The sequence below is a fragment of the Coregonus lavaretus genome (genome assembly GCF_964263955.1).
Source record: "Coregonus lavaretus genome assembly, chromosome: 7".
NCBI lineage: Eukaryota > Metazoa > Chordata > Actinopteri > Salmoniformes > Salmonidae > Coregonus > Coregonus lavaretus.
The window spans coordinates 48,932,115-48,952,653 of record NC_139994.1 but is presented as its reverse complement, the minus strand read 5'-3'; the positions used below and the strand labels follow the sequence as shown (position 1 = coordinate 48,952,653).

Genomic DNA, 20,539 nt, shown 5'->3' with positions numbered 1-20,539 from the left:
TATAAAGTCTATTCCCATCAAACAAATTGATGTTGTGTTGCTCGTGGTCAGGGTATCAGCTCAAACATGATAAACCACACAGGCATGACCACACAACTAACCACCTGTTACCTCAATCTACAGCGTCTTCAACTGACCTAGATTGAGGATGAAACCAACCACATGTTCTAAACTAAATTGACCTTATTTTTAAAGATAAAACATTGCTTTGTATGGTGATGGGGTTTTAAAAGTAACCATTTGAAAGTCCTCTGTTGGAATAATACATGCATATTCATGAGGAAAATAAATTGCCAGAAACTGCATATTGCCCTTTATGACCATGATAAATGACAATCACAGCTACATATGAAGGAGAAGAAATGGCGGTTCATCTCTTGTACAGGAAACCCTGACTCACAGGATTAACCCGGTGCCTTCACCCCCAGCATAGTCATCATAATAACCATCCCCATATGTGTGTTGATGCTCAATAGACACAGCCAGCCATAACTGTTAATCATGTCAAAGATTGATGTATTTGTATGGCATCCCTGGAGACAAAGCCGACTACGGCACTCCAGTCCTCTGTTGGTTGATACTCTACAGTGAGACACTGGCCCCGTTTACACCGGAGCTACTACAATAACCATTGTACCACACACAAGTCCCAACGTATTATTTTGCGAATCTGTACACACCGAATCCCTGGGAATCTGTACACACCATTCACTGAACGCTTGTGAATGCCATGTGTGTTAACGACCTGAAACACAACTCACACACAAAGACAAGGCAACACCAGTGTTGTACTGTATCAACATGGTTTTATTTGGCCATTAGTTTAATAATATCTATATATAATATATACAAAATGAAAACATCAGTCAGCAGTGTCATTTTTAGTCATTTAGCAGACGCTCTTATCCAGAGCGACTTACATGAGTGCATACATTATTTTCATACTGGCCCCCCGTGGGAATCGAACCCACAACCCTGGCGTTGCAAGCGCCATGCTCTACCAACTGAGCTACACGGGGCCCATCATGGATGGATCATCTCAATCTCTCACACACACAGGGGCGGGGGACCGGGTGTTACTATGGATACAACCCCTCCTGTCTGTCCATCCGTCACGTCTCAGACAGTTCTGTCCTTCTCATCTGCGCCAGTACTGGGGGAGAGATGGGACACCACCGTTAATGAACCTCACACATCTGGCTCCTCTTTTCAGTTCACTGCAGCTAGCGACTGGAACGAGCTGCTAAAAATCACTCAAACTGGACAGTTTTATCTCCATCTCTTCATTCAAAGACTCAATCATGGACACTCTTGCTGACAGTTGTGGCTGCTTTGCGTGATGTATTGTTGTCTCTACCTTCTTGCACTTTGTGCTGTTGTCTGTGCCCAATCATGTTTGTACCATGTCTTGTGCTGCTACCATGTTGTGCTGCTGCCATGTCGTGTTGCTACCATGATGTTTTCATGTTGGGTTGCTACCTTGCTTTGTTGTTGTCTTAGGTCTCTCTTTATGTAGTGTTGTGGTGTCTCTCTTGACATGTTTTGTCCTATATTTTTCTATCCTAGCCCCGGTCCCCGCAGGAGGCCGTCATTGTAAATAAGAATTTGTTCTTAACTGACTTACCTAGTTAAATAAAGGTTGAATAAAAAACAAAACTCAGTCTTTTAACCAATCAGATCAGCTCTTTTGCCAATAATTGGGCTGCCTGTTTAAACGCAGCCTTACATTGCCAAATACAGTGTTATAGAAATAAACACTGTTACAGTTAATCAGTTAACCCAGAACTAAAGTCACGCATAATTGGTCAGATGCTCGATTAAGTATTGGGTCCATACATGTTAAGAGAAGAGATTGAACAAGGTTCGGAACCGGAACAAAGAACTCCACCCTCTCTCTTTGCAAGTATATGGTCCAAATGTCCCCTAATGAAATTCTAAAGATGCTAACACCTGCGAAATTGTGATTTGCACAAAGCACCGGAACTAATGCTGCTCGTTATCTCACACATCCTGTTGTATCATGACAGACCTACAGTACCATTTATGTTTATGTAGTCTGTCCATGAGATACTAAGTAATCAGTCATCCCCCCTGTTGTGAGACACACCAAACCCCTGTTGTGAGACACACCTGGGCAAACTTGTGTATCTGCTCCACCACGGCAGCAAACAGAGCTCCCACGCTCTCATCAATCAGACTCTGCATGTAATGCACCGCCTCCTCATCCGACAGGTCCAATCGGAACTTGTCCTGCACCTGGAGGAGACAATATTCAGCGAACGAGTGGGGGAGTTCCTTCGTAATGGGACTCTTACAATGCACATAACCGTTCGCTTTACAGTGAAGTACACACACACCTTCTTAACAGTCTTGTCAGGCTCCAGGGCGATGTCGGGAATGTTGGCGTCCACCATGAGAGAGAACAGATTTAGGATGAGGTTAGAGTACCTGAAGAGAACAAGAGACAGGGATGAGAACGAAAGAGAAATGAAAAAGGTAAATCACAGCTGATATAAATGAGTGTGTACTGTGTGAGTGCCTTCGTACAAGCATCTACGTCTGCATCCGTGTCTCTCTGGCTGCGTTTACACAGGCAGCCCAATTCTGATCTTTTACCCAATTATTGGCAAAAGATCTGATCTGATTGGTCAAAAGACCAATTAGTGGTTAAGATCAGAATTGAGCTGCCTGTGTAAACGCAGTGTGTGTGTTTGTCCTACCTCCTGAGGTGTAGGAAGGCAGTGTAACACTGTTTCCTGAACTCCTGGTACTGTTCACTCTGCATGCCACCCATCCCCTCCACCATCTCCTTACTCAACTTCATGGGCGGAGGCAGCGGCTTGGGGTCACGACCCAGGATGTAGCCAAAGTCTATGTGGAACAACTTTCCTGAAAACGGAAGTTGGAAAGGTATTCAAATCAATCAAATGTGTTCATGAAGCCTTTTTATAACAGCAGTTGTCACAAAGTGTATTCAGTCATACAGAACAGAGTGGAGCAGCATTTGAAGGAAAGGACTAATGATCAGACAATGTATTGTACAAATCCAACCATAGGGTGTTGGAGGTACATTACACATAATTCCTATAGACTCACCAGTCTTTGTGAGGAGCAGGTTGTCCAAGTGTCTGTCTCCCACACCCAGGATGTATGTGATGACACAGTAACCAGCTGGAACAAGACAAAAATGAATGTCACCAAGGCCAGGGATTGGTCAGAGACAGTGAGGTGGGAGGGTGTTAGTGGTAGTAGACTCACCACAGCTCTTGACGTAGGTGTCCATCACCTCAGGGCTGATGCCATAGGGCCCCTTTTCACTGGGGGCGTGTTTTCTGAAGAAACTCTGGAGAGACACAGGAAGAGAGGAGAGTCTTACTCAAATCAAATCAAATTTTATTTGTCACATGCGCCGAATACAACAGGTGTACAGCTTACCATGAAATGCTTACTTACAAGCCCTTAACCAACAATGCAGTTAAGAAAAATAAGAGTTAAGAAAATATTTACTAAATTAAACTAATTTCTCTCTGCCTCCTTCTTTCCACTCCTCTCCTCTTTTGACCTCACCCTCTCACCGTCCCCCCCCACTCACAAGGCAGGCAATACGCTTGACCTCATCTTTACTAGATGCTGTTCTTCTACTAATCTCACTGCAACTCCCCTCCATGTCTCCGACCACTACTTTGTATCCTTTTCTCTCTCGCTCTCCTCCAACACTACTCACTCTGCCCCTACTCAGATGGTAATGTGCCGTCGCAACCTTCGCTCTCTCTCTCCCGCTACTCTCTCCTCTTCCATCCTATCATCTCTTCCCTCTGCTAAATCCTTCTCCCTCCAATCTCCTGATTCTGCCTCCTCAACCCTCCTCTCCTCCCTTTCTGCATCCTTTGACTCTCTATGTCCGCTATCCTCCCGGCCGGCTAGGTCCTCCCCTCCCCTCCTGCTCCGTGGCTTGACGACTCATTGCGCGCTCACAGAACAGGGCTCCGGACCTGGCATCTTTTCACTCCCTCCTCTCTACATTTTCTTCATCTGTTTCTGCTGCTAAAGCCACTTTCTACCACTCTAAATTCCAAGCATCTGCCTCTAACCCTAGGAAGCTCTTTGCCACCTTCTCCTCCCTGCTGAATCCTCCCCCTCCACTCCTCCCTCTCTGTGGATGACTTCGTCAACCATTTTGAAAAGAAGGTTGACGACATCCGATCCTCGTTTGTTAAGTCAAATGACACTGCTGGTCCTGCTCACACTGCCCTACCCTATGCTTTGACTTCTTTCTCCCCCCTCTCTCCAGATGAAATCTTGCGACTTGTGACGGCCGGCCGCCCAACAACCTGCCCGCTTGACCCTATCCCAGCCTCTTCTCCAGACCATCTCCGGTGACCTTCTCCCTTACCTCACCTCGCTCATCAACTCATCCTTGACCTCCTCCCAGAGTTCGAAGAGCCTTGGCGTGACCCTGGACAACACCCTGTCGTTCTCCGCTAACATCAAGGCGGTGACCCGATTCTGTAGGTTCATGCTCTACAACATTACACAGGAAGCGGCACAGGTCCTAATCCAGGCACTTGTCATGTCCCGTCTGGATTACTGCAACTCGCTGTTGGCTGGGCACCCTGCCTGTGCCATTAAACCCCTACAACTCATCCAGAATGCCGCAGCCCGTCTGGTGTTCAACCTTCCCAAGTTCTCTCACGTCACCCCGCTCCTCCGCACACTCCACTGGCTTCCAGTTGAAGCTCGCATCTGCTACAAGACCATGGTGCTTGCCTACGGAGCTGTGAGGGGAACGGCACCTCCGTACCTTCAGGCTCTGATCAGTCCCTACACCCAAACGAGGGCATTGCGTTCATCCACCTCTGGCCTGCTGGCTCCCCTACCTCTGCGGAAACAGTTCCCACTCAGCCCTGTCAAAACTGTTCACTGCTCTGGCACCCCAATGGTGGAACAAGCTCCCTCACGACGCCAGGACAGTGGAGTCACTCACCACCTTCCGGAGACACTTGAAACCCCACCTCTTTAAGGAATACCTGGGATAGGATAAAGTAATCCTTCTACCCCCCCCTTACCCCTCCCCAAAGAAAAAAACAACAACATATTGTAAAGTGGTTATCCCACTGGCTATAAGGTGAATGCACCAATTTGTAAGTCGCTCTGGATAAGAGCGTCTGCTAAATGACGTAAATGTAAAAATAATAATAATAACACTATCACTTACAACAAGTTAGACCAGAGAAGACGTCACAAGACTTGTCTACAGACGTGTCTGCACAGAGCAAAGATGCTAGACAAACACATTTTACATTTTAGTCATTTAGCAGACGCTCTTATCCAGAGCGACTTACAGTTAGTGAGTGCATACATTTTCATACTGGCCCCCCTGGCCCCCCGTGGGAATCGAACCCACAACCCTGGCGTTGCAAGCGCCATGCTCTGAGCTGAGCTACACGGGGCCACAAATACCTTAGATAGCAAATAATGCTAACAGTCTCTTAGCCATAGATACAGTAAATTCTTACCTGGATGTTTCCTTCAGTGGCCAGGACCTCAGCCACAGGCACTGACTGGACAAACTGCATGAACCCTGGAGGAAGGAGAACACACAGGTCAGAGGTCACTTCACACATGTCCTGACCCAGTATTCTATCACTAGCTACATCAGTGGTGCTCACCATGTTTGGTGCTTGTGGCCAGCACTTTGTAAGGTGTCAACTTCAGGTCCAGGTTCTCTTTCCTGAGCAACTGAGAGAGAATTTACATAATTTACAATACACTGCCTCTTAACCTTCTAGGTGAGGCTGAAATATAAACAACAGCCTGTGTATTTACATTTCAGTCATTTAGCAGACGCTTTTATCCAAAGCGACTTACAGTAAGTTTGCAATAAGGTAATATGATAATACAGTAATAATTTGCTTGTTTCAGACCATGTCCATAACAATACAGTATTATGTTTATACGATAATGACATGGCAATAATGTTCGTTTCTGACTTTGTCCATGAGAGAGATGATCTGTAGGATGAGCTGGTCTTGTCTCAGGTCGTCTCCATGTTTAAAGATGACGGGGTACATCGCCCCATCCTCCGCCTTGAAGATCAGCTTGGCTGGCATCAGAGCGCTCTATAATACACGCACAGATATACAGCAATGAGATGATAAACACTTATTAAAAAGGTACATTATCATATAATCATAACAGTTACAAATAAACAGCAAGAAAGTCCAAACTACTACTACATACAAAACCAAAGAAACGGAAGAGAAAGTGAGGATGAAGAGGAGGTAGAGGAGAGGAAGGATAGACAGCGAAGGGAGATGGAGGGATGGTGGGTGCTGTACCTTGAATAGCGTGGCGGTGTCTGGTACGATGCCTCTGATTCTGACCGATGGTTCCAGAGGTAGCGGGATGGGGTCAATCTCACACAGGTTCACCTTCTCATTGTCCGCCAGCAGAGCCTGCAGTCGCTCCGTCTGAAACACAGGGGGGGCGCCACTGTCAACCAATCAATCATAAACACCAGTCACAGGAAAGACCTGGGTCATGTTCATTAGGCACCAAACGGAAGGAAACAGACGGACACAGGGAGGAGTGTACGTGTACGTGTTATAGGTCTCTCGTACCTTCTTCTTGCGGTTGCCGCTCTCTCTCTGCACGGCCTTCATCAGCTGTACCAGTCTGTCCACAAACGTCTGCTGGGACGCCAGGAGAGACCGCATCACCCTCACACTCTTATCACCCTGGAGAGAGAGGGAGATGAGCAGAGAGAAAGGGAGTACAGAGAAGAAAGTGGGATAGTGAAAGAGAGGGGGAAATTAGTTATACTCATGGTTACCAAACAAAAACACTTGTTTTTACTGTGCTGTATCATTCACTGCACATGCAAATTCATAGTCCTGAAAGTGTAAATTAACTGAAGGATGAAGTAAGATATGAGGTGCGTTGAAAGTCTAACCTTGAGCAGTGCTTGGCTAAACCTCCCGATGACGTTGAGGTACATCTTGTGGGTCTTCAGGTCTCTCTGCTGAGTGTCCTGGTCCTCACACTCCACTATTACATACCTGAGGGAGCACACACAGATTTAGTACACACACACACACGTTTATATACACACGCACACACACATACATACTAATTGATCCTCACCAGTACAGGTAGTTGGCCAGTGTTGAGTTCTTACAAGCACGGGAGATGAGGAAGGTACAGAGGTCCTGCTGTAGAAACACAGAACAAACATTCATTACTACCTAAGATAACAACCAATGCCTCTCTCTTCAGTCAAACTTCTGTCCTCTCTCTTTCCTGTACATCTTTCACCTCTGGATTCTCGCTGTCCACCCCTTCCTTTCCATTCGGGACAGGTGAGGGCACTGCTGGAGCAGTCAAGATCTGGGAACTGGAGACATGCAGACAGTTCATTACACTGTTACAACACAGTTATATAGCACAGTAGACAACCAACACCAGACATATCTAGGACCAGGAATTTTTTCCTGTCCAACACTGGCCAACTACCTGACCAGAACAAACTCAGGGCCCTAGGCTATAAATTAGGCCCAGAGTTTTCCCTGATTCGGTCAAACTTTCAACCCTCCACCTTGACCCCCCCTCTAACCTGTCCAGGTCCCCCAGGGTGGAGCTCTCTCCCAGGCCCTGGCTGTCCCGCTTGCCTCCTGGCTCCAGCCCACCCTGGATGTCGTTGAAGTTCTCGTACTTCAGAGCCTGGACCAGCTGGAGAAGGTACATCAGCAGGTCCTGGAGCACAGGGAGAGAGATACGTAGATGTGTGTGTATGAAGTGTATATATATATATATATATATATATATATATATATATATACACATACATACACACACACAGTGGGGAAAAAAAGTATTTAGTCAGCCAACAATTGTGCAAGTTCTCCCACTTAAAAAGATGAGAGAGGCCTGTAATTTTCATCATAGGTACACGTCAACTATGACAGACAAATTAAGAAAAAAAATCCAGAAAATCACATTGTAGGATTTGTAATGAATTTATTTGCAAATTATGGTGGAAAATAAGTATTTGGTCACCTACAAACAAGCAAGATTTCTGGCTCCCACAGACCTGTAACTTCTTCTTTAAGAGGCTCCTCTGTCCTCCACTCGTTACCTGTATTAATGGCACCTGTTTGAACTTGTTATCAGTATAAAAGACACCTGTCCACAACCTCAAACAGTCACACTCCAAACTCCACTATGGCCAAGACCAAAGAGCTGTCAAAGGACACTAGAAACAAAATTGTAGACCTGCACCAGGCTGGGAAGACTGAATCTGCAATAGGTAAGCAGCTTGGTTTGAAGAAATCAACTGTGGGAGCAATTATTAGGAAATGGAAGACATACAAGACCACTGATAATCTCCCTCGATCTGGGGCTCCACGCAAGATCTCACCCCGTGGGGTCAAAATGATCACAAAATCCCAGAACCACACGGGGGGATCTAGTGAATGACCTGCAGAGAGCTGGGACCAAAGTAACAAAGCCTACCATCAGTAACACACTACGCCGCCAGGGACTCAAATCCTGCAGTGCCAGACGTGTCCCCCTGCTTAAGCCAGTACATGCCCAGGCCCGTCTGAAGTTAGCTAGAGTGCATTTGGATGATCCAGAAGAGGATTGGGAGAATGTCATATGGTCAGATGAAACCAAAATATAACTTTTTGGTAAAAACTCAACTTGTCGTGTTTGGACGACAAAGAATGCTGAGTTGCATCCAAAGAACACCATACCTACTGTGAAGCATGGGGGTGGAAACATCATGCTTTGGGGCTGTTTTTCTGCAAAGGGACCAGGACGACTGATCCGTGTAAAGGAAAGAATGAAATGGGACCATGTATCGTGAGATTGAGTGAAAACCTCCTTCCATCAGCAAGGGCATTGAAGATGAAACGTGGCTGGGTCTTTCAGCATGACAATGATCCCAAACACACCGCCCGGGCAATGAAGGAGTGGCTTCGTAAGAAGCATTTCAAGGTCCTGGAGTGGCCTAGCCAGTCTCCAGATCTCAACCCCATAGAAAATCTTTGGAGGGAGTTGAAAGTCCGTGTTGCCCAGCGACAGCCCCAAAACATCACTGCTCTAGAGGAGATCTGCATGGAGGAATGGGCCAAAATACCAGCAACAGTGTCTGAAAACCTTGTGAAGACTTACAGAAAACGTTTGACCTGTGTCATTGCCAACAAAGGGTATATAACAAAGTATTGAGAAACTTTTGTTATTGACCAAATACTTATTTTCCACAATAATTTGCAAATAAATTCATAATAAATCCTACAATGTGATTTTCTGGATTTTTTTTCTCATTTTGTCTGTCATAGTTGACGTGTACCTATGATGAAAATTACAGGCCTCTCTCATCTTTTTAAGTGGGAGAACTTGCACAATTGGTGGCTGACTAAATACTTTTTTCCCCCCACTGTGTGTGTGTGTGTGTGTATATATATATACACACAGTGGGGAGAACAAGTATTTGATAACCTGCAAAATCGGCAGTGTTTCCTACTTACAAAGAATGTAGAGGTCTGTAATTTGTATCATAGGTACACTTCAACTGTGAGAGACGGAATCTAAAACAAAAATCCAGAAAATAACATTGTATGATTTTTAAGTAATTAATTTGCATTTTATTGCATGACATAAGTATTTGATCACCTACCAACCAGTAAGAATTCCGGCTCTCACAGACCTGTTAGTTTTTCTTTAAGAAGCCCTCCTGTTCTCCACTCATTACCTGTATTAACTGCACCTGTTTGAACTCGTTACCTGTATAAAAGACACCTGTCCACACACTCAATCAAACAGACTCCAACCTCTCCACAATGGCCAAGACCAGAGAGCTGTGTAAGGACATCAGGGATAAAATTGTAGACCTGCACAAGGCTGGGATGGGCTACAGGACAATAGGCAAGCAGCTTGGTGAGAAGGCAACAACTGTTGGCGCAATTATTAGAAAATGGAAGAAGTTCAAGATGACGGTCAATCACCCTCGGTCTGGGGCTCCATGCAAGATCTCACCTCGTGGGGCATCAATGATCATGAGGAAGGTGAGGGATCAGCCCAGAACTACAAGGCAGGACCTGGACAATGACCTGAAGAGAGCTGGGACCACAGTCTCAAAGAAAACCATTAGTAACACACTACGCCGTCATGGATTAAAATCCTGCAGTGCATGCAAGGTCCCCCTGCTCAAGCCAGCGCATGTCCAGGCCCGTCTGAAGTTTGCCATTGACCATCTGGATGATCCAGAGGAGGAATGGGAGAAGGTCATGTGGTCTGATGAGACAAAAATAGAGCTTTTTGGTCTAAACTCTACTCGCCGTGTTTGGAGGAAGAAGAAGGATGAGTACAACCCCAAGAACACCATCCCAACCGTGAAGCATGGAGGTGGAAACATCATTCTTTGGAGATGCTTTTCTGCAAAGGGGACAGGACGACGGCACCATATTGAGGGGAGGATGGATGGGGCCATGTATCGCGAGATCTTGGCCAACAACCTCCTTCCCTCAGTAAGAGCATTGAAGATGGGTCGTGGCTTGGTCTTCCAGCATGACAATGACCGAAACACACAGCCAGGGCAACTAAGGAGTGGCTCCGTAAGAAGCATCTCAAGGTCCTGGAGTGGCCTAGCCAGTCTCCAGACCTGAACCCAATAGAAAATCTTTGGAGGGAGGTGAAAGTCTGTATTGCCCAGCGACAGCCCCGAAACCTGAAGGATCTGGAGAAGGTCTGTATGGAGGAGTGGGCCAAAATCAATGCTGCAGTGTGTGCAAACCTGGTCAAGACCTACAGGAAACGTATGATCTCTGTAATTGCAAATAAAGGTTTCTGTACCAAATATTAAGTTCTGCTTTTCTGATGTATCAAATACTTATGTCATGCAATAAAATGCAAATGAATTACTTAAATACAATGTGATTTTCTGGATTTTTGTTTTAGATTCCGTCACTCACAGTTGATGTGTACCTATGATAAAAATTACAGACCTCTACATGCTTTGTAAGTAGGAAAACCTGCAAAATCAGCAGTGTATCAAATACTTGTTCTCCCCACTGTGTGTGTGTATATATATATATATATATATATATATATATATATATATATATATATATATATATATATATATGGCTCTACTGTGTCACTCCTCCTCCCCCCACTCACACACACCCCAACCTACCTCGTCGTCGGCCTGCTGCAGCCTGGTCACAGCGTAGCGTCTTACGGTGGGGTTGGTGAACTGGGAGGAGAGCAGCTCTAGGGAGTCCTCTACGTCCATGGGCCTCCACTTCCCCAGCAGCTCCAGGGCCTGCTTAGCCTCCCCGGGCAGCGCCCAGTTCACACACTTAAGGAACTTAGTCAGTGCCTGGAGGGGGAGAGGGGAGAGGGGACAGGACGGGCTCTTAGGTAATTAGCTTAGACAAGTGTGTCAACACACATGGAGTGTATTTGAATGATGTTGCGGTGAAAATAGGGCTCTGGTTTTTCTTGACCCCGTGACTTGACCAGAAAAAACTGGGACCATGCTAAACTAGGATTCTTCCCTGGTCAGGTTTCCATTTTGTAGGTAAATGTATTCTGCTATAAACATGCACATACTGTGTGTGCATGTGTCTATATCGTTTAAACCACATCAAATGGACAACAATACATTTTACATTTACATTTTAGTCATTTAGCAGACGCTCTTATCCAGAGCGACTTACAATAAAAGGACTTCAAACCTAGCAGGACACACACCTTCTCCTGAGTGGTGAGGTAGTAACGGAACTTCCACACCAGGTCCTGTTCCTCTGAGCTCAGCTGCTTGGTCGGAGGGTAGTTCACTATGACCTGTAGATGCACACACACAAGATTGAGTCTACTGCGAAAATCACACACACAGACAGTTGTGGTTGAGTAATGGTACTGACGTTGAGCTGGTCTCGTGTGGCAGCGTTAGGCTTCAGGTCGTGGTCTGACGGGCCACTCCGAAGGCTACGGGCCAGTTTATGGTGCTTGCTCTCCACAAGGTTCTCCTATGGCAGGGGCAGTGAGACATGATCAATTATGAATACATTAAACTCAATACATTAACATATGTCATTATTGATATGTTGAAAATTAAATAAATCTCCATTCTAACCCTGTGTGTGTGTGTGTGTGTGTGTGTGTCTCTCTTACCATGCACATCTGAGGGTCAGGGACTTTAACGATGTCAGCGCTGGTGAGCACCGGTGAGGCGTCATCTCCATCCTGGAGGGGGAGGAGTTAGTCAGTCAGCCAATCAGCTACCACATCACCACGGCAATCAACCAATCAATCCCTTTCAGAACTCTGACAACAGCTCAATGTCAAAACCATGTAATGTATGAGTGTGTGTATGTGTATACAGTATATATACTTACCTTCTCATAATAGACAATACTGTACTCTGGCTTTTCTCCAGTTTTGACACGAGGAAACTCCACCATAAGATACATGAAGTTGGAGCTACGCTTCTCACTCTGTCGGAACACACACAAACATAAGAGGCTGACTGACTTTTGATAAAAGAAGATGTCTCGGCAGAAACGAGAGATAGCCTTTACATATAAAGTATGTCATGTTATGTGTCACACATAAAGCATCTGTGATGGGGCTATTCAGGTGATTGTAAGTGTGTATGGTTTACAGTATAAGGCGTCAAAGATTTTAAAGCTGACCCCAGATCCTCCAACTCACCTCGTTGATCATCTCTATCTCTCTGAAGGTCAGGCGGTCCAACCAGTCTACCTTCACCATGTGACCCTGCCGGTGGGCCTTGGTCAGCTAGAAGGAGAGAAAGAAAGAGGGATGGATGGAGGGAAAGAAAGAGGAGGAGAGATGGAGATGTTAGGAATAAAGGATGCAACAGAGGTGTGCAGAAAGCTAGCTCGGCCAATCAGAGCGCAGCTTGGTGCCAGCGGCCAATCCAGTGCAACAGAAGTATTGAACACACACTCAGCAGCCAATCCGCTCAGAGGCAGTGTGGGTGACAGGGGCACACAAGCACACCATTCGCCAGGGCTGTTAGAGCTCACTCTGAACTTGGTACAGATTGTAAATACTGGAAACTATCAGTCAACACACCCATGGATCCCTTTTGTTTTGACTTCAGCTTGATAAAATGGTCAGTGGGTCTAATTCTTAGTAAATTACTACAAAATGAAAACCAGCACACCAAAGGCTAATGACACATTAGTGTAAGAATTAAATCTGGGTTTCCAAACTTCGGTCCTCAGGACCCCAAGGGGTGCACGTTTTGGTTTTTGCCCTAGCACTTCAGCTGATTCAAATAATCAACAAATCATCTAGCTTTGATCATTTGAATTAGCTGTGTAGTGTTAGGGCAAAAACCAATACGTGCACCCCTTGGGGTCCCGAGGACAGAGTTTAGGAAACGCTGATTTAAATTATATGAATTAGACAAAGGTGGTGCTTCTTAGTTGTTTCTCTTGTAAAATGGCAGGGGGGGTTGATGCACCATATTCCTAACAAACATGGACAAGCCACACACACACTCAGCAAGAAGTAGCTATAGGGCATAATATATGTACCAACAAAGACCTAGACACAAACACACACAGGCCTACATACACACATCCAGCATTCCGACCCGCTCTCCTCTCCTTCCAACCCCTAGTACTCACATCACTGAGAAACTCCAGGTCAGGGGCCTGGAATAGACAGTGATTTAGACGGGTCCATTCAAAGGAGTACATCACACACACACTGTCAAACACACGCATGCTCACTCACTCACACACACACACAGAGTGCTCACAAACACTCTCTCCGCCATCAAACACACAAACCCAAATACACACACACAAACCCAACCCTCCAGGGGACCCCTGACCCTGTGCTTACCTTGGCCAGTCGCCCCATCTGGTCCTCTGCCAGACTGCTACTGGTCCTCCCTGGGGTGCTGGTGGGCTCCCCTCCATCCCCCTCCACCCCCGGCCACACCTTCAGATCATGCATGCCCTGCCGGAACATCCTGAGAGAGAAGGGGAGATGGAGAGGGGACGGGAGATGGTGTCAGTCAATGGTCTGGTTGGCTTTCGGAGTGGTCTCCCCCCCCCCCCCCCTAATAATTGCCACATACTTCTACCATATAGAGTCAGCCAGGGTTGGGGTCAACTCCATTTCAATTCAGAAAGTATACTGAAATTCCAATTCTCTTCCACAGTACAGTAATATACAGTATGTGGACAGATATTTGCTGAGACGGACTCACCCATATTTGCCGAAGAGGGTGACGGTGGTTCCCCCCACAGGGGTGGCTCGGCCCGGTCCGTACACATCCCACACCGTCAGGGCCACCTGGGCACTCTGGGGCAGGTCTGGGTACTTCACTGGCAGCTTCAGCCACTCATTCCAGCTGGGGAAGGGGAAGGAGGGAGGGAGGGGGGGGGGAGAGAGGAAGAGAGAGGTGATAGGGAGGAGAAACAGGGAGAGAGTTTACAGAACAGTTCACAAGGACTATATTATTTTGTATCCATTATAGTGAGATAGGACTACAATGTGAGATACAAAGACCTACCAGGCCAAAGAGTTGATAATGGTTGCGTCCCAAATGGCACCCTATTCCCTATATAGTGCACTAACCTGGTCAAAAGTAGTGCACTATGTAGGGAATAGGGTGCCATTTGGGACACAACCATGGTGTCACTCACTTCCAGCGGGTACTGAAGGCCTTGTAGGAGGTGCGTACGGGCAGCGCCAGAGGCTTGCCCTCTGCAAACACCTGACAGGTAACATAGAGGTCAGAGCAGTTCTCCTGGTAGAGGCCAGAGAACCGCAGCATGGGATCCTGCAGCAGGGCCTTGTAGCTCTTCTGCTCTCGCTTGCCCTCCAAGCTGCCTCTGTAGGGGGGAGAGAGGGGACAGGAGGGAGATCATGTGAGACAGAGGGAAGTAGTTTGACACCACCACCACTATTGTCACTTGTCATCCTCCCCTTTCAGAAGCAGTATTCTTACCCACTCTGCTCAGCCAAAGTTCTAGAATCTAGACAAAAGTAGTAGATCAACGTTAGCTCTAACACTCTGGGGGTCCACAGATCTATGATAACCTGCAAGTATGTTCACATTTGGCTAAATTAGTTGTTTTGCCACTAGGCTAAATGACAGGGCATATCCCAGAACATATATTTGTGCATTCTGCTGTGTTGAGACAACGTTAACAGTCCCCTGACAAATTGTGACAAAATGCATCACACTATTATTCCAGTGTGTAACGGCCTAACGGGAAGCGCTACACTGAACGGTTTGTTGAGAATTATGAACGTTATTTACGGGCCACCACAGCGAAGCATAGCTCGTTAAGTGACCTCACGAGAGGAGCGCGAGGTAGATGAGCCGTTGGAATGTGCATGATGTTTTCCGTGTTCCCAAATAAGAGCCCTCACCGGGAACGTTATGGAGCCGTGATACCAGTTGAGTCATGGTGTTGCCATGCTCGCTAAGGTAAATAGAAGACAAACAACTAGCTGGGTAACTAGTAATATAATGATACTTTTGGGACAAGTGTTGCAATCATTTGTCATACATGCAAAGTGGTATTAACCAACATTGGAGACTCGAGGTGAATCGTAATTGCTGTCAACATGCTATCATTCAACCGTACGCAGTTATAGACAGAAGTAGGCTAGCTAGGTCACTGACTAAGTATAATATACAATAAGGTATAATAAGACGTAGGTAGCCAGCTATAGCTACACTGACTGATATTGTTTGTTGACGTCAATCATTCACATGTATTTATAAAGTCCTTTATACATCAGCAGATGTCAAAGTTCTTATACAGAGACCCAGCCTAAAACCCCAAAGAGCATGCAAAACATTTAAGGAGCGCGTTAACGTAGGTAGTTTACTTGCTACTTGTATGGCCCATAGTAGCCCAAGGTAACAAAATACTTACATTTTCAGTTGAACATTAATGTCCAAGTCACAACTGTAGACATAGTTAAACTTGTCTGTTTCCATCTTATTTAAAACATACAAGCAAAAAGCTAGCTAACGATACTCATAAATTCGCAGAGGCAAATTGGATTGTAGCTAGCTAGCCTTTCCGGACCGTGGGCTTGCTTGGAAGGCCTCAGTGCAAAAATCCCCTTGGTAGCGCTCAAACAATAGTCTCTACAGTTGGCTTGCAAAAAATACTGAAATACAGTCAGTTTATAGACCATCAGTCCGATCGAAATGTTATCGTGTCGATTCACGGTAATGACATTATAGCGACAAATGTATTTTCGGACCTGATGATGTTTTTTTGTTACCACAACAGTCTAAAGCTCACGTCAGGAAAACGTAATCAATCTCTTAAGTCACTGTCAATGAGAGCGTGTGTTGCCAATCGTTGTTTTCAAATGTTGATTTAGCTGGTCTGATAGTTCACTTACTTCCTGGATGACAAGGGACATTGGGGGCGGGGTTTACTGTGTAATCTTAAAGGGATAGTCAACAGAAGTAAATGTATGGTTTTTGAGTTCCATTATAGATTTGCAACACATCTATGTGCAAATGAAATGGTTTACTTTGAATTGTGTATTCGCCAACCCTCTTCGTTGGTCTTCCTGTTGGATCACATGCCATCATAGGCACTACTAGCACAGTTTTTAAAATGAACTGCATCCCTTGCTCTCTACATCTCCATGGGGCAGTCTTGTGGGGTTATTGTCTTGTGTGGGGGTGATGACAGCAGTTAGCTAGTGGTTAAGAGCGTTGGGCCATTAACTGAAATGTCACTGGTTCAAATCCCTGAGCCGACTAGATGAACAATCTGTTGATGTGCCCTTGAGCAAGGCACCTAACCCTAATTGCTCCTGTAAATTACTCCGCATAAGAGTGTCTGCTAAATGACTAAAATGTAAATGTTTGAGTCAACTCAATCTCTCCTCCTGTGTCTACACAGTGTCAAACCCTAAAAAAGGAGGGTTTGTTTGGGATGTGATTTGGCCGGGTAGAGTTGTTCTATCTGAAGTAGCGAGTTAACGCTCCCTGAGCCAGAACAAAACATTAGCTCATCTCCTTCCACTTTCGCTGTCAATCTGCAGACAGACAGAGATCATAGGAAAAACCTGTGATGAGGGAACATGTTTTTCACAATGGACCCCGCGGGCCTCACAATTTGTGTTTTACGCCCATGTTCCCTCCGACCCCCACAGAAGTCTGCCGGGTGTTGATAGGTCTCCCTCGTCAGCCAGGGGTGCTACTGACAGCAGGGCCTTGATGTGCTCTGGTCCTGTATTGGTGTGACTCAGTGTGTGTGTATGACAGAGTTGCCCCTGTCTTTCCAGCTCCACAGCTTGACTTGTCACAGTCTGAGGAGGAACATGTCTCGACTTTGGGACCTTGTCACCTCAGTACCCTGTGCACATTATGAGTGCGGCCCAAATGGCACCCTATTCCCTATATAGTGCACTACTTTTGAGCACAGCCTGTATGGCTCTGCCTGGTCAAAAGTAGTGCACTATATAGGGAATAGGGTGGCATTTGAGACGCAACCCACAGCACTAAATATTCTCCTGTCCCAGAACCTATGGGTCCTATACAATAAGATGATGACGGATGCTGACGGATTCCCACCCTTTGATTGACGCCATTTGAAGAGGTGCTGAGTAGGAAAACCCTCTTAAAACAAAAGGAATTTGTGTCACACCCATTAGTGTCTTCATGGACGAGCAGTTCATTGGTGACATGAGAGTGAGAGAGTCTCCATCCTTTTCCATTTGACATTACAGAGACCAGGCTGACACATTTCATCCTAAATTGAAGATTGGGTGTATAAAAGCCTACAAATGCATACCTGCCACCTGCCTGCAGCAACCATAGCAGCAGCCACTATAAAAGTAAAAAGTCTCATCCTGTCCTTTATGAGCTTCCTCCTCCCAAACATCCAGCGTCTCTGTCTCCGTCTCCTCTCCTCTGGGGGCGACTGACTGACTGCTGCTGCTGGACAGGGCCCACATGAGGTCACAGATTGGAGACATGACAGCACGCCATGACATCATACACATGAGATCATCCAAATGAGGTAGACAGGGGTCAGTGGAGGCAGTAGGCCGCTGAATTCATCTGCAGTATGCATCTGTGTTTGCATGTAAGAATGTCTTAGTAACCACATAGTAACACATCTGGTAGTAAAAGATAACACAGCTAGTCACTCGCTGGTACTTTTTTCCTCAGGTGGAATCCTTAGTAAGATAGTGATGAAGATATTTAACATCAATCCCAATAGGGAAATCTTATGTGAATGAATACAGAAAGAGTTCAGATTTTAATCAATGGATGAATCATGTTAGCCATTTATTACTCTCTCTCTGTTACTGGTTCCCCACGGGCCTCCCCTCCCGCTCTCCTTTCTATCTCTCTCCCTCTCTCTCCCCTCTCTCTCTCCCTCTCACCTCCCTCCTTCCTCTCACCTCTCTCTTAGCCTCCCAGTCTTAGTCATTTTAGGATGTGTCAGTGTTTCTATCATTTTAGAGGTCATGGCCACTGGAGCGAAGAGGAGCTGATCTCCGGATTGTCAAGGCGGTGCCAAGACACAGACTTTTTCCCCTTGCCCCACCAAATCCAACCCTGTGACACCCCACATGCCCCTCCCCCGTGCCCCACACCCCTGCCTCGACCCTGGTCGGTCCTCATGATGGAGCTAACTAACCCCACCTCCACCCTGTATGCTGAGGTCGTAAAGATGTTGGGGTATAAATGGAGGTGCGAGGTGGAGGAGAGGAATCAGAAAACTCTTGAGAACTAGATCTAGAACTATAAAACGAGAACTAGAACGTTAAGAATATGGTGATGATGGACTCCATTGTTGGGAGAAACTGGCCACTGACCTTCCTGGCTGGGACTCTGCTCTGGACAACCTGCCTTGGAGCTGCTATGCAGTGCCACTTCAACTCCAAAGGTAAGCAAAGCCATGCTCTGGGATAGGGTGTTTAGCGTTAATCTGAAGAGCTGTTGAATGGATTTCAAGTTCAGAGTATATTTTTATTACCTGGTGATTCAGGGTATTATTCAGGTTTGTTCGTCTTAAATGAAAGTCCATCGTCTACACTTTCAAGCCTGGGAAGACTGCTTTTGGTGCTAAATGACTTGTTTATGTTAAAGTTGTGATTTATAAATTGAAGTTGAAGTTTATTTGGATAAATGAAGGTTGGTTTATGTATGATTGGGGTAACACCTTTGGTGGGGACTCTCTCTACCCTAGCCATGTGTGTGTATGAGGGGAGACACTACTCTCTGGGGGAGTCCTGGATGGAGGATGGCTGTCTGCAGTGTACCTGTCTGCACCCTGTCGGCGTCGGTTGCTGCGAGACGTGAGTACACTACGCACCTGTGATCAATGTGCCTTTCTGGGTTGCAGCGGTGGGAATAGGAACGAGATTGCCATGGTTGGGATAAGCTTGCCATGCAATACAGCCATGCAAATTGTGTCCAGATGCAGAGGTCCTTGTAAGGGAATTTTGCTTTTTGTTCTCTAAATATGATCTAATAATTATAGTTTTGATTTTAAAATAAATGCAAGGAACTATATTCCCCAGGCTCTGAAATACTTAGAGCTGTTCTACATTATCTATGTGGCGTTGTTACTTCATATTGTTATCATCATGCTTTCAGAGAAAGCATACATGTACTTAGGGTGGCAGGTAGCTTAGTGGTTAAGAGCGTTGTGCCAGTAACCGAAAGGTCGCTGGTTCTAATCCCCGAGCCGACTAGGTGAAAAATCTGTCGATGTGCCATTGAGCAAGGCACTTAACCCTAATTGCTCATGTAAGTCGCTCTGGATAAGAGCGTCTGCTAAATGACTAAAATGTAAATGTATGTAAAGCAAGCCATTGAAAACCTTCAGACTACCAGCTCAACAACCTCTCTCTCTCTCCATACAGGGTGCATCACCCGGTGGACTTCCCAGCGTGGTGTGAGGTTCGGGTGGACACTCTGACCTGTAAGATGACCCTCGTTCAGAGCGCTGACCCCCGCCTGCCCTGCGGACCCGGGGATGGACACAACCTGGACCCCAGCCACGGCTCACTGGACAACTACTTGCAGCTAGCGGAGTAGACAGGGACGGAATCACAGTGGCTGGTGGAGGGAGAAATCGAAGAACGGGCTCATTTAATTCCAGCCATTAAAATGAGCCTGTTCTCTGATTTAAAGTGGGACCAGCCTCCACTGAAGTCGGATGATCAACTCCCTCCACCACCGACCACCCCAGTCTGTCTGTCTACTCCAAACACTACATTCTCACGTGTTGCAGACCAGTAATCCGTTAACATTTAAACCGCATGAATATTACAATATACTGTACCATAAGCAGAACATTATACTCAGTTGGAATGCAGAGGTGAGCCCACATAATGTAATCCCACATGTATGGCACACTGTTTTGCACTACTGTAAATATCAGCTCTTATAGTAATATATAACAATTCTTGTTGTATTTGTTCTGTATTGCAGTTATTCAGTTATCCTCTAAATAAAATTATCATTCAGTGAAACTTGGTATTTTGT

The 20,539-nt window shown here is 46.0% G+C and overlaps 2 protein-coding genes across 3 annotated transcripts; one reads left to right on the top strand and one right to left on the bottom strand.

Annotated features, from left to right (window-relative positions):
- Positions 1-788: 788 nt before the first annotated feature.
- Positions 789-16,095, bottom strand: pik3c3 (phosphatidylinositol 3-kinase, catalytic subunit type 3). Of its 2 annotated transcripts, none has more exons than XM_084165232.1 (25): positions 15,942-16,095; positions 14,697-14,885; positions 14,258-14,401; positions 13,888-14,017; positions 12,721-12,807; positions 12,405-12,503; positions 12,181-12,252; positions 11,931-12,035; positions 11,758-11,850; positions 11,198-11,383; positions 7,613-7,752; positions 7,315-7,393; positions 7,144-7,211; positions 6,953-7,058; positions 6,621-6,737; positions 6,339-6,470; positions 5,991-6,119; positions 5,670-5,739; positions 5,517-5,581; positions 3,259-3,343; positions 3,097-3,171; positions 2,721-2,889; positions 2,358-2,448; positions 2,131-2,256; positions 789-1,153 (listed from the first exon to the last, which is right to left on the bottom strand). In XM_084165232.1, exons 1-25 carry the CDS (start codon positions 16,004-16,006, stop codon positions 1,139-1,141), a joined length of 2,637 nt encoding a protein of 878 aa, XP_084021358.1. In that variant the 5' UTR covers positions 16,007-16,095; the 3' UTR covers positions 789-1,138. The 2 variants fall into 2 exon arrangements, with proteins under 2 accessions (XP_084021358.1, XP_084021359.1); XM_084165233.1 differs by having other exon boundaries at positions 7,144-7,208.
- On the top strand, positions 15,362-20,523 carry LOC311132066 (prostate-associated microseminoprotein-like). The gene is made up of 4 exons (XM_084165234.1): positions 15,362-15,487; positions 18,489-18,932; positions 19,236-19,344; positions 19,915-20,523. The coding sequence occupies exons 2-4, from the start codon at positions 18,818-18,820 to the stop codon at positions 20,087-20,089; spliced, it is 399 nt and encodes a 132-aa protein (XP_084021360.1). The 5' UTR covers positions 15,362-15,487; positions 18,489-18,817; the 3' UTR covers positions 20,090-20,523.
- The last annotated feature ends 16 nt before the right edge of the window (positions 20,524-20,539 follow it).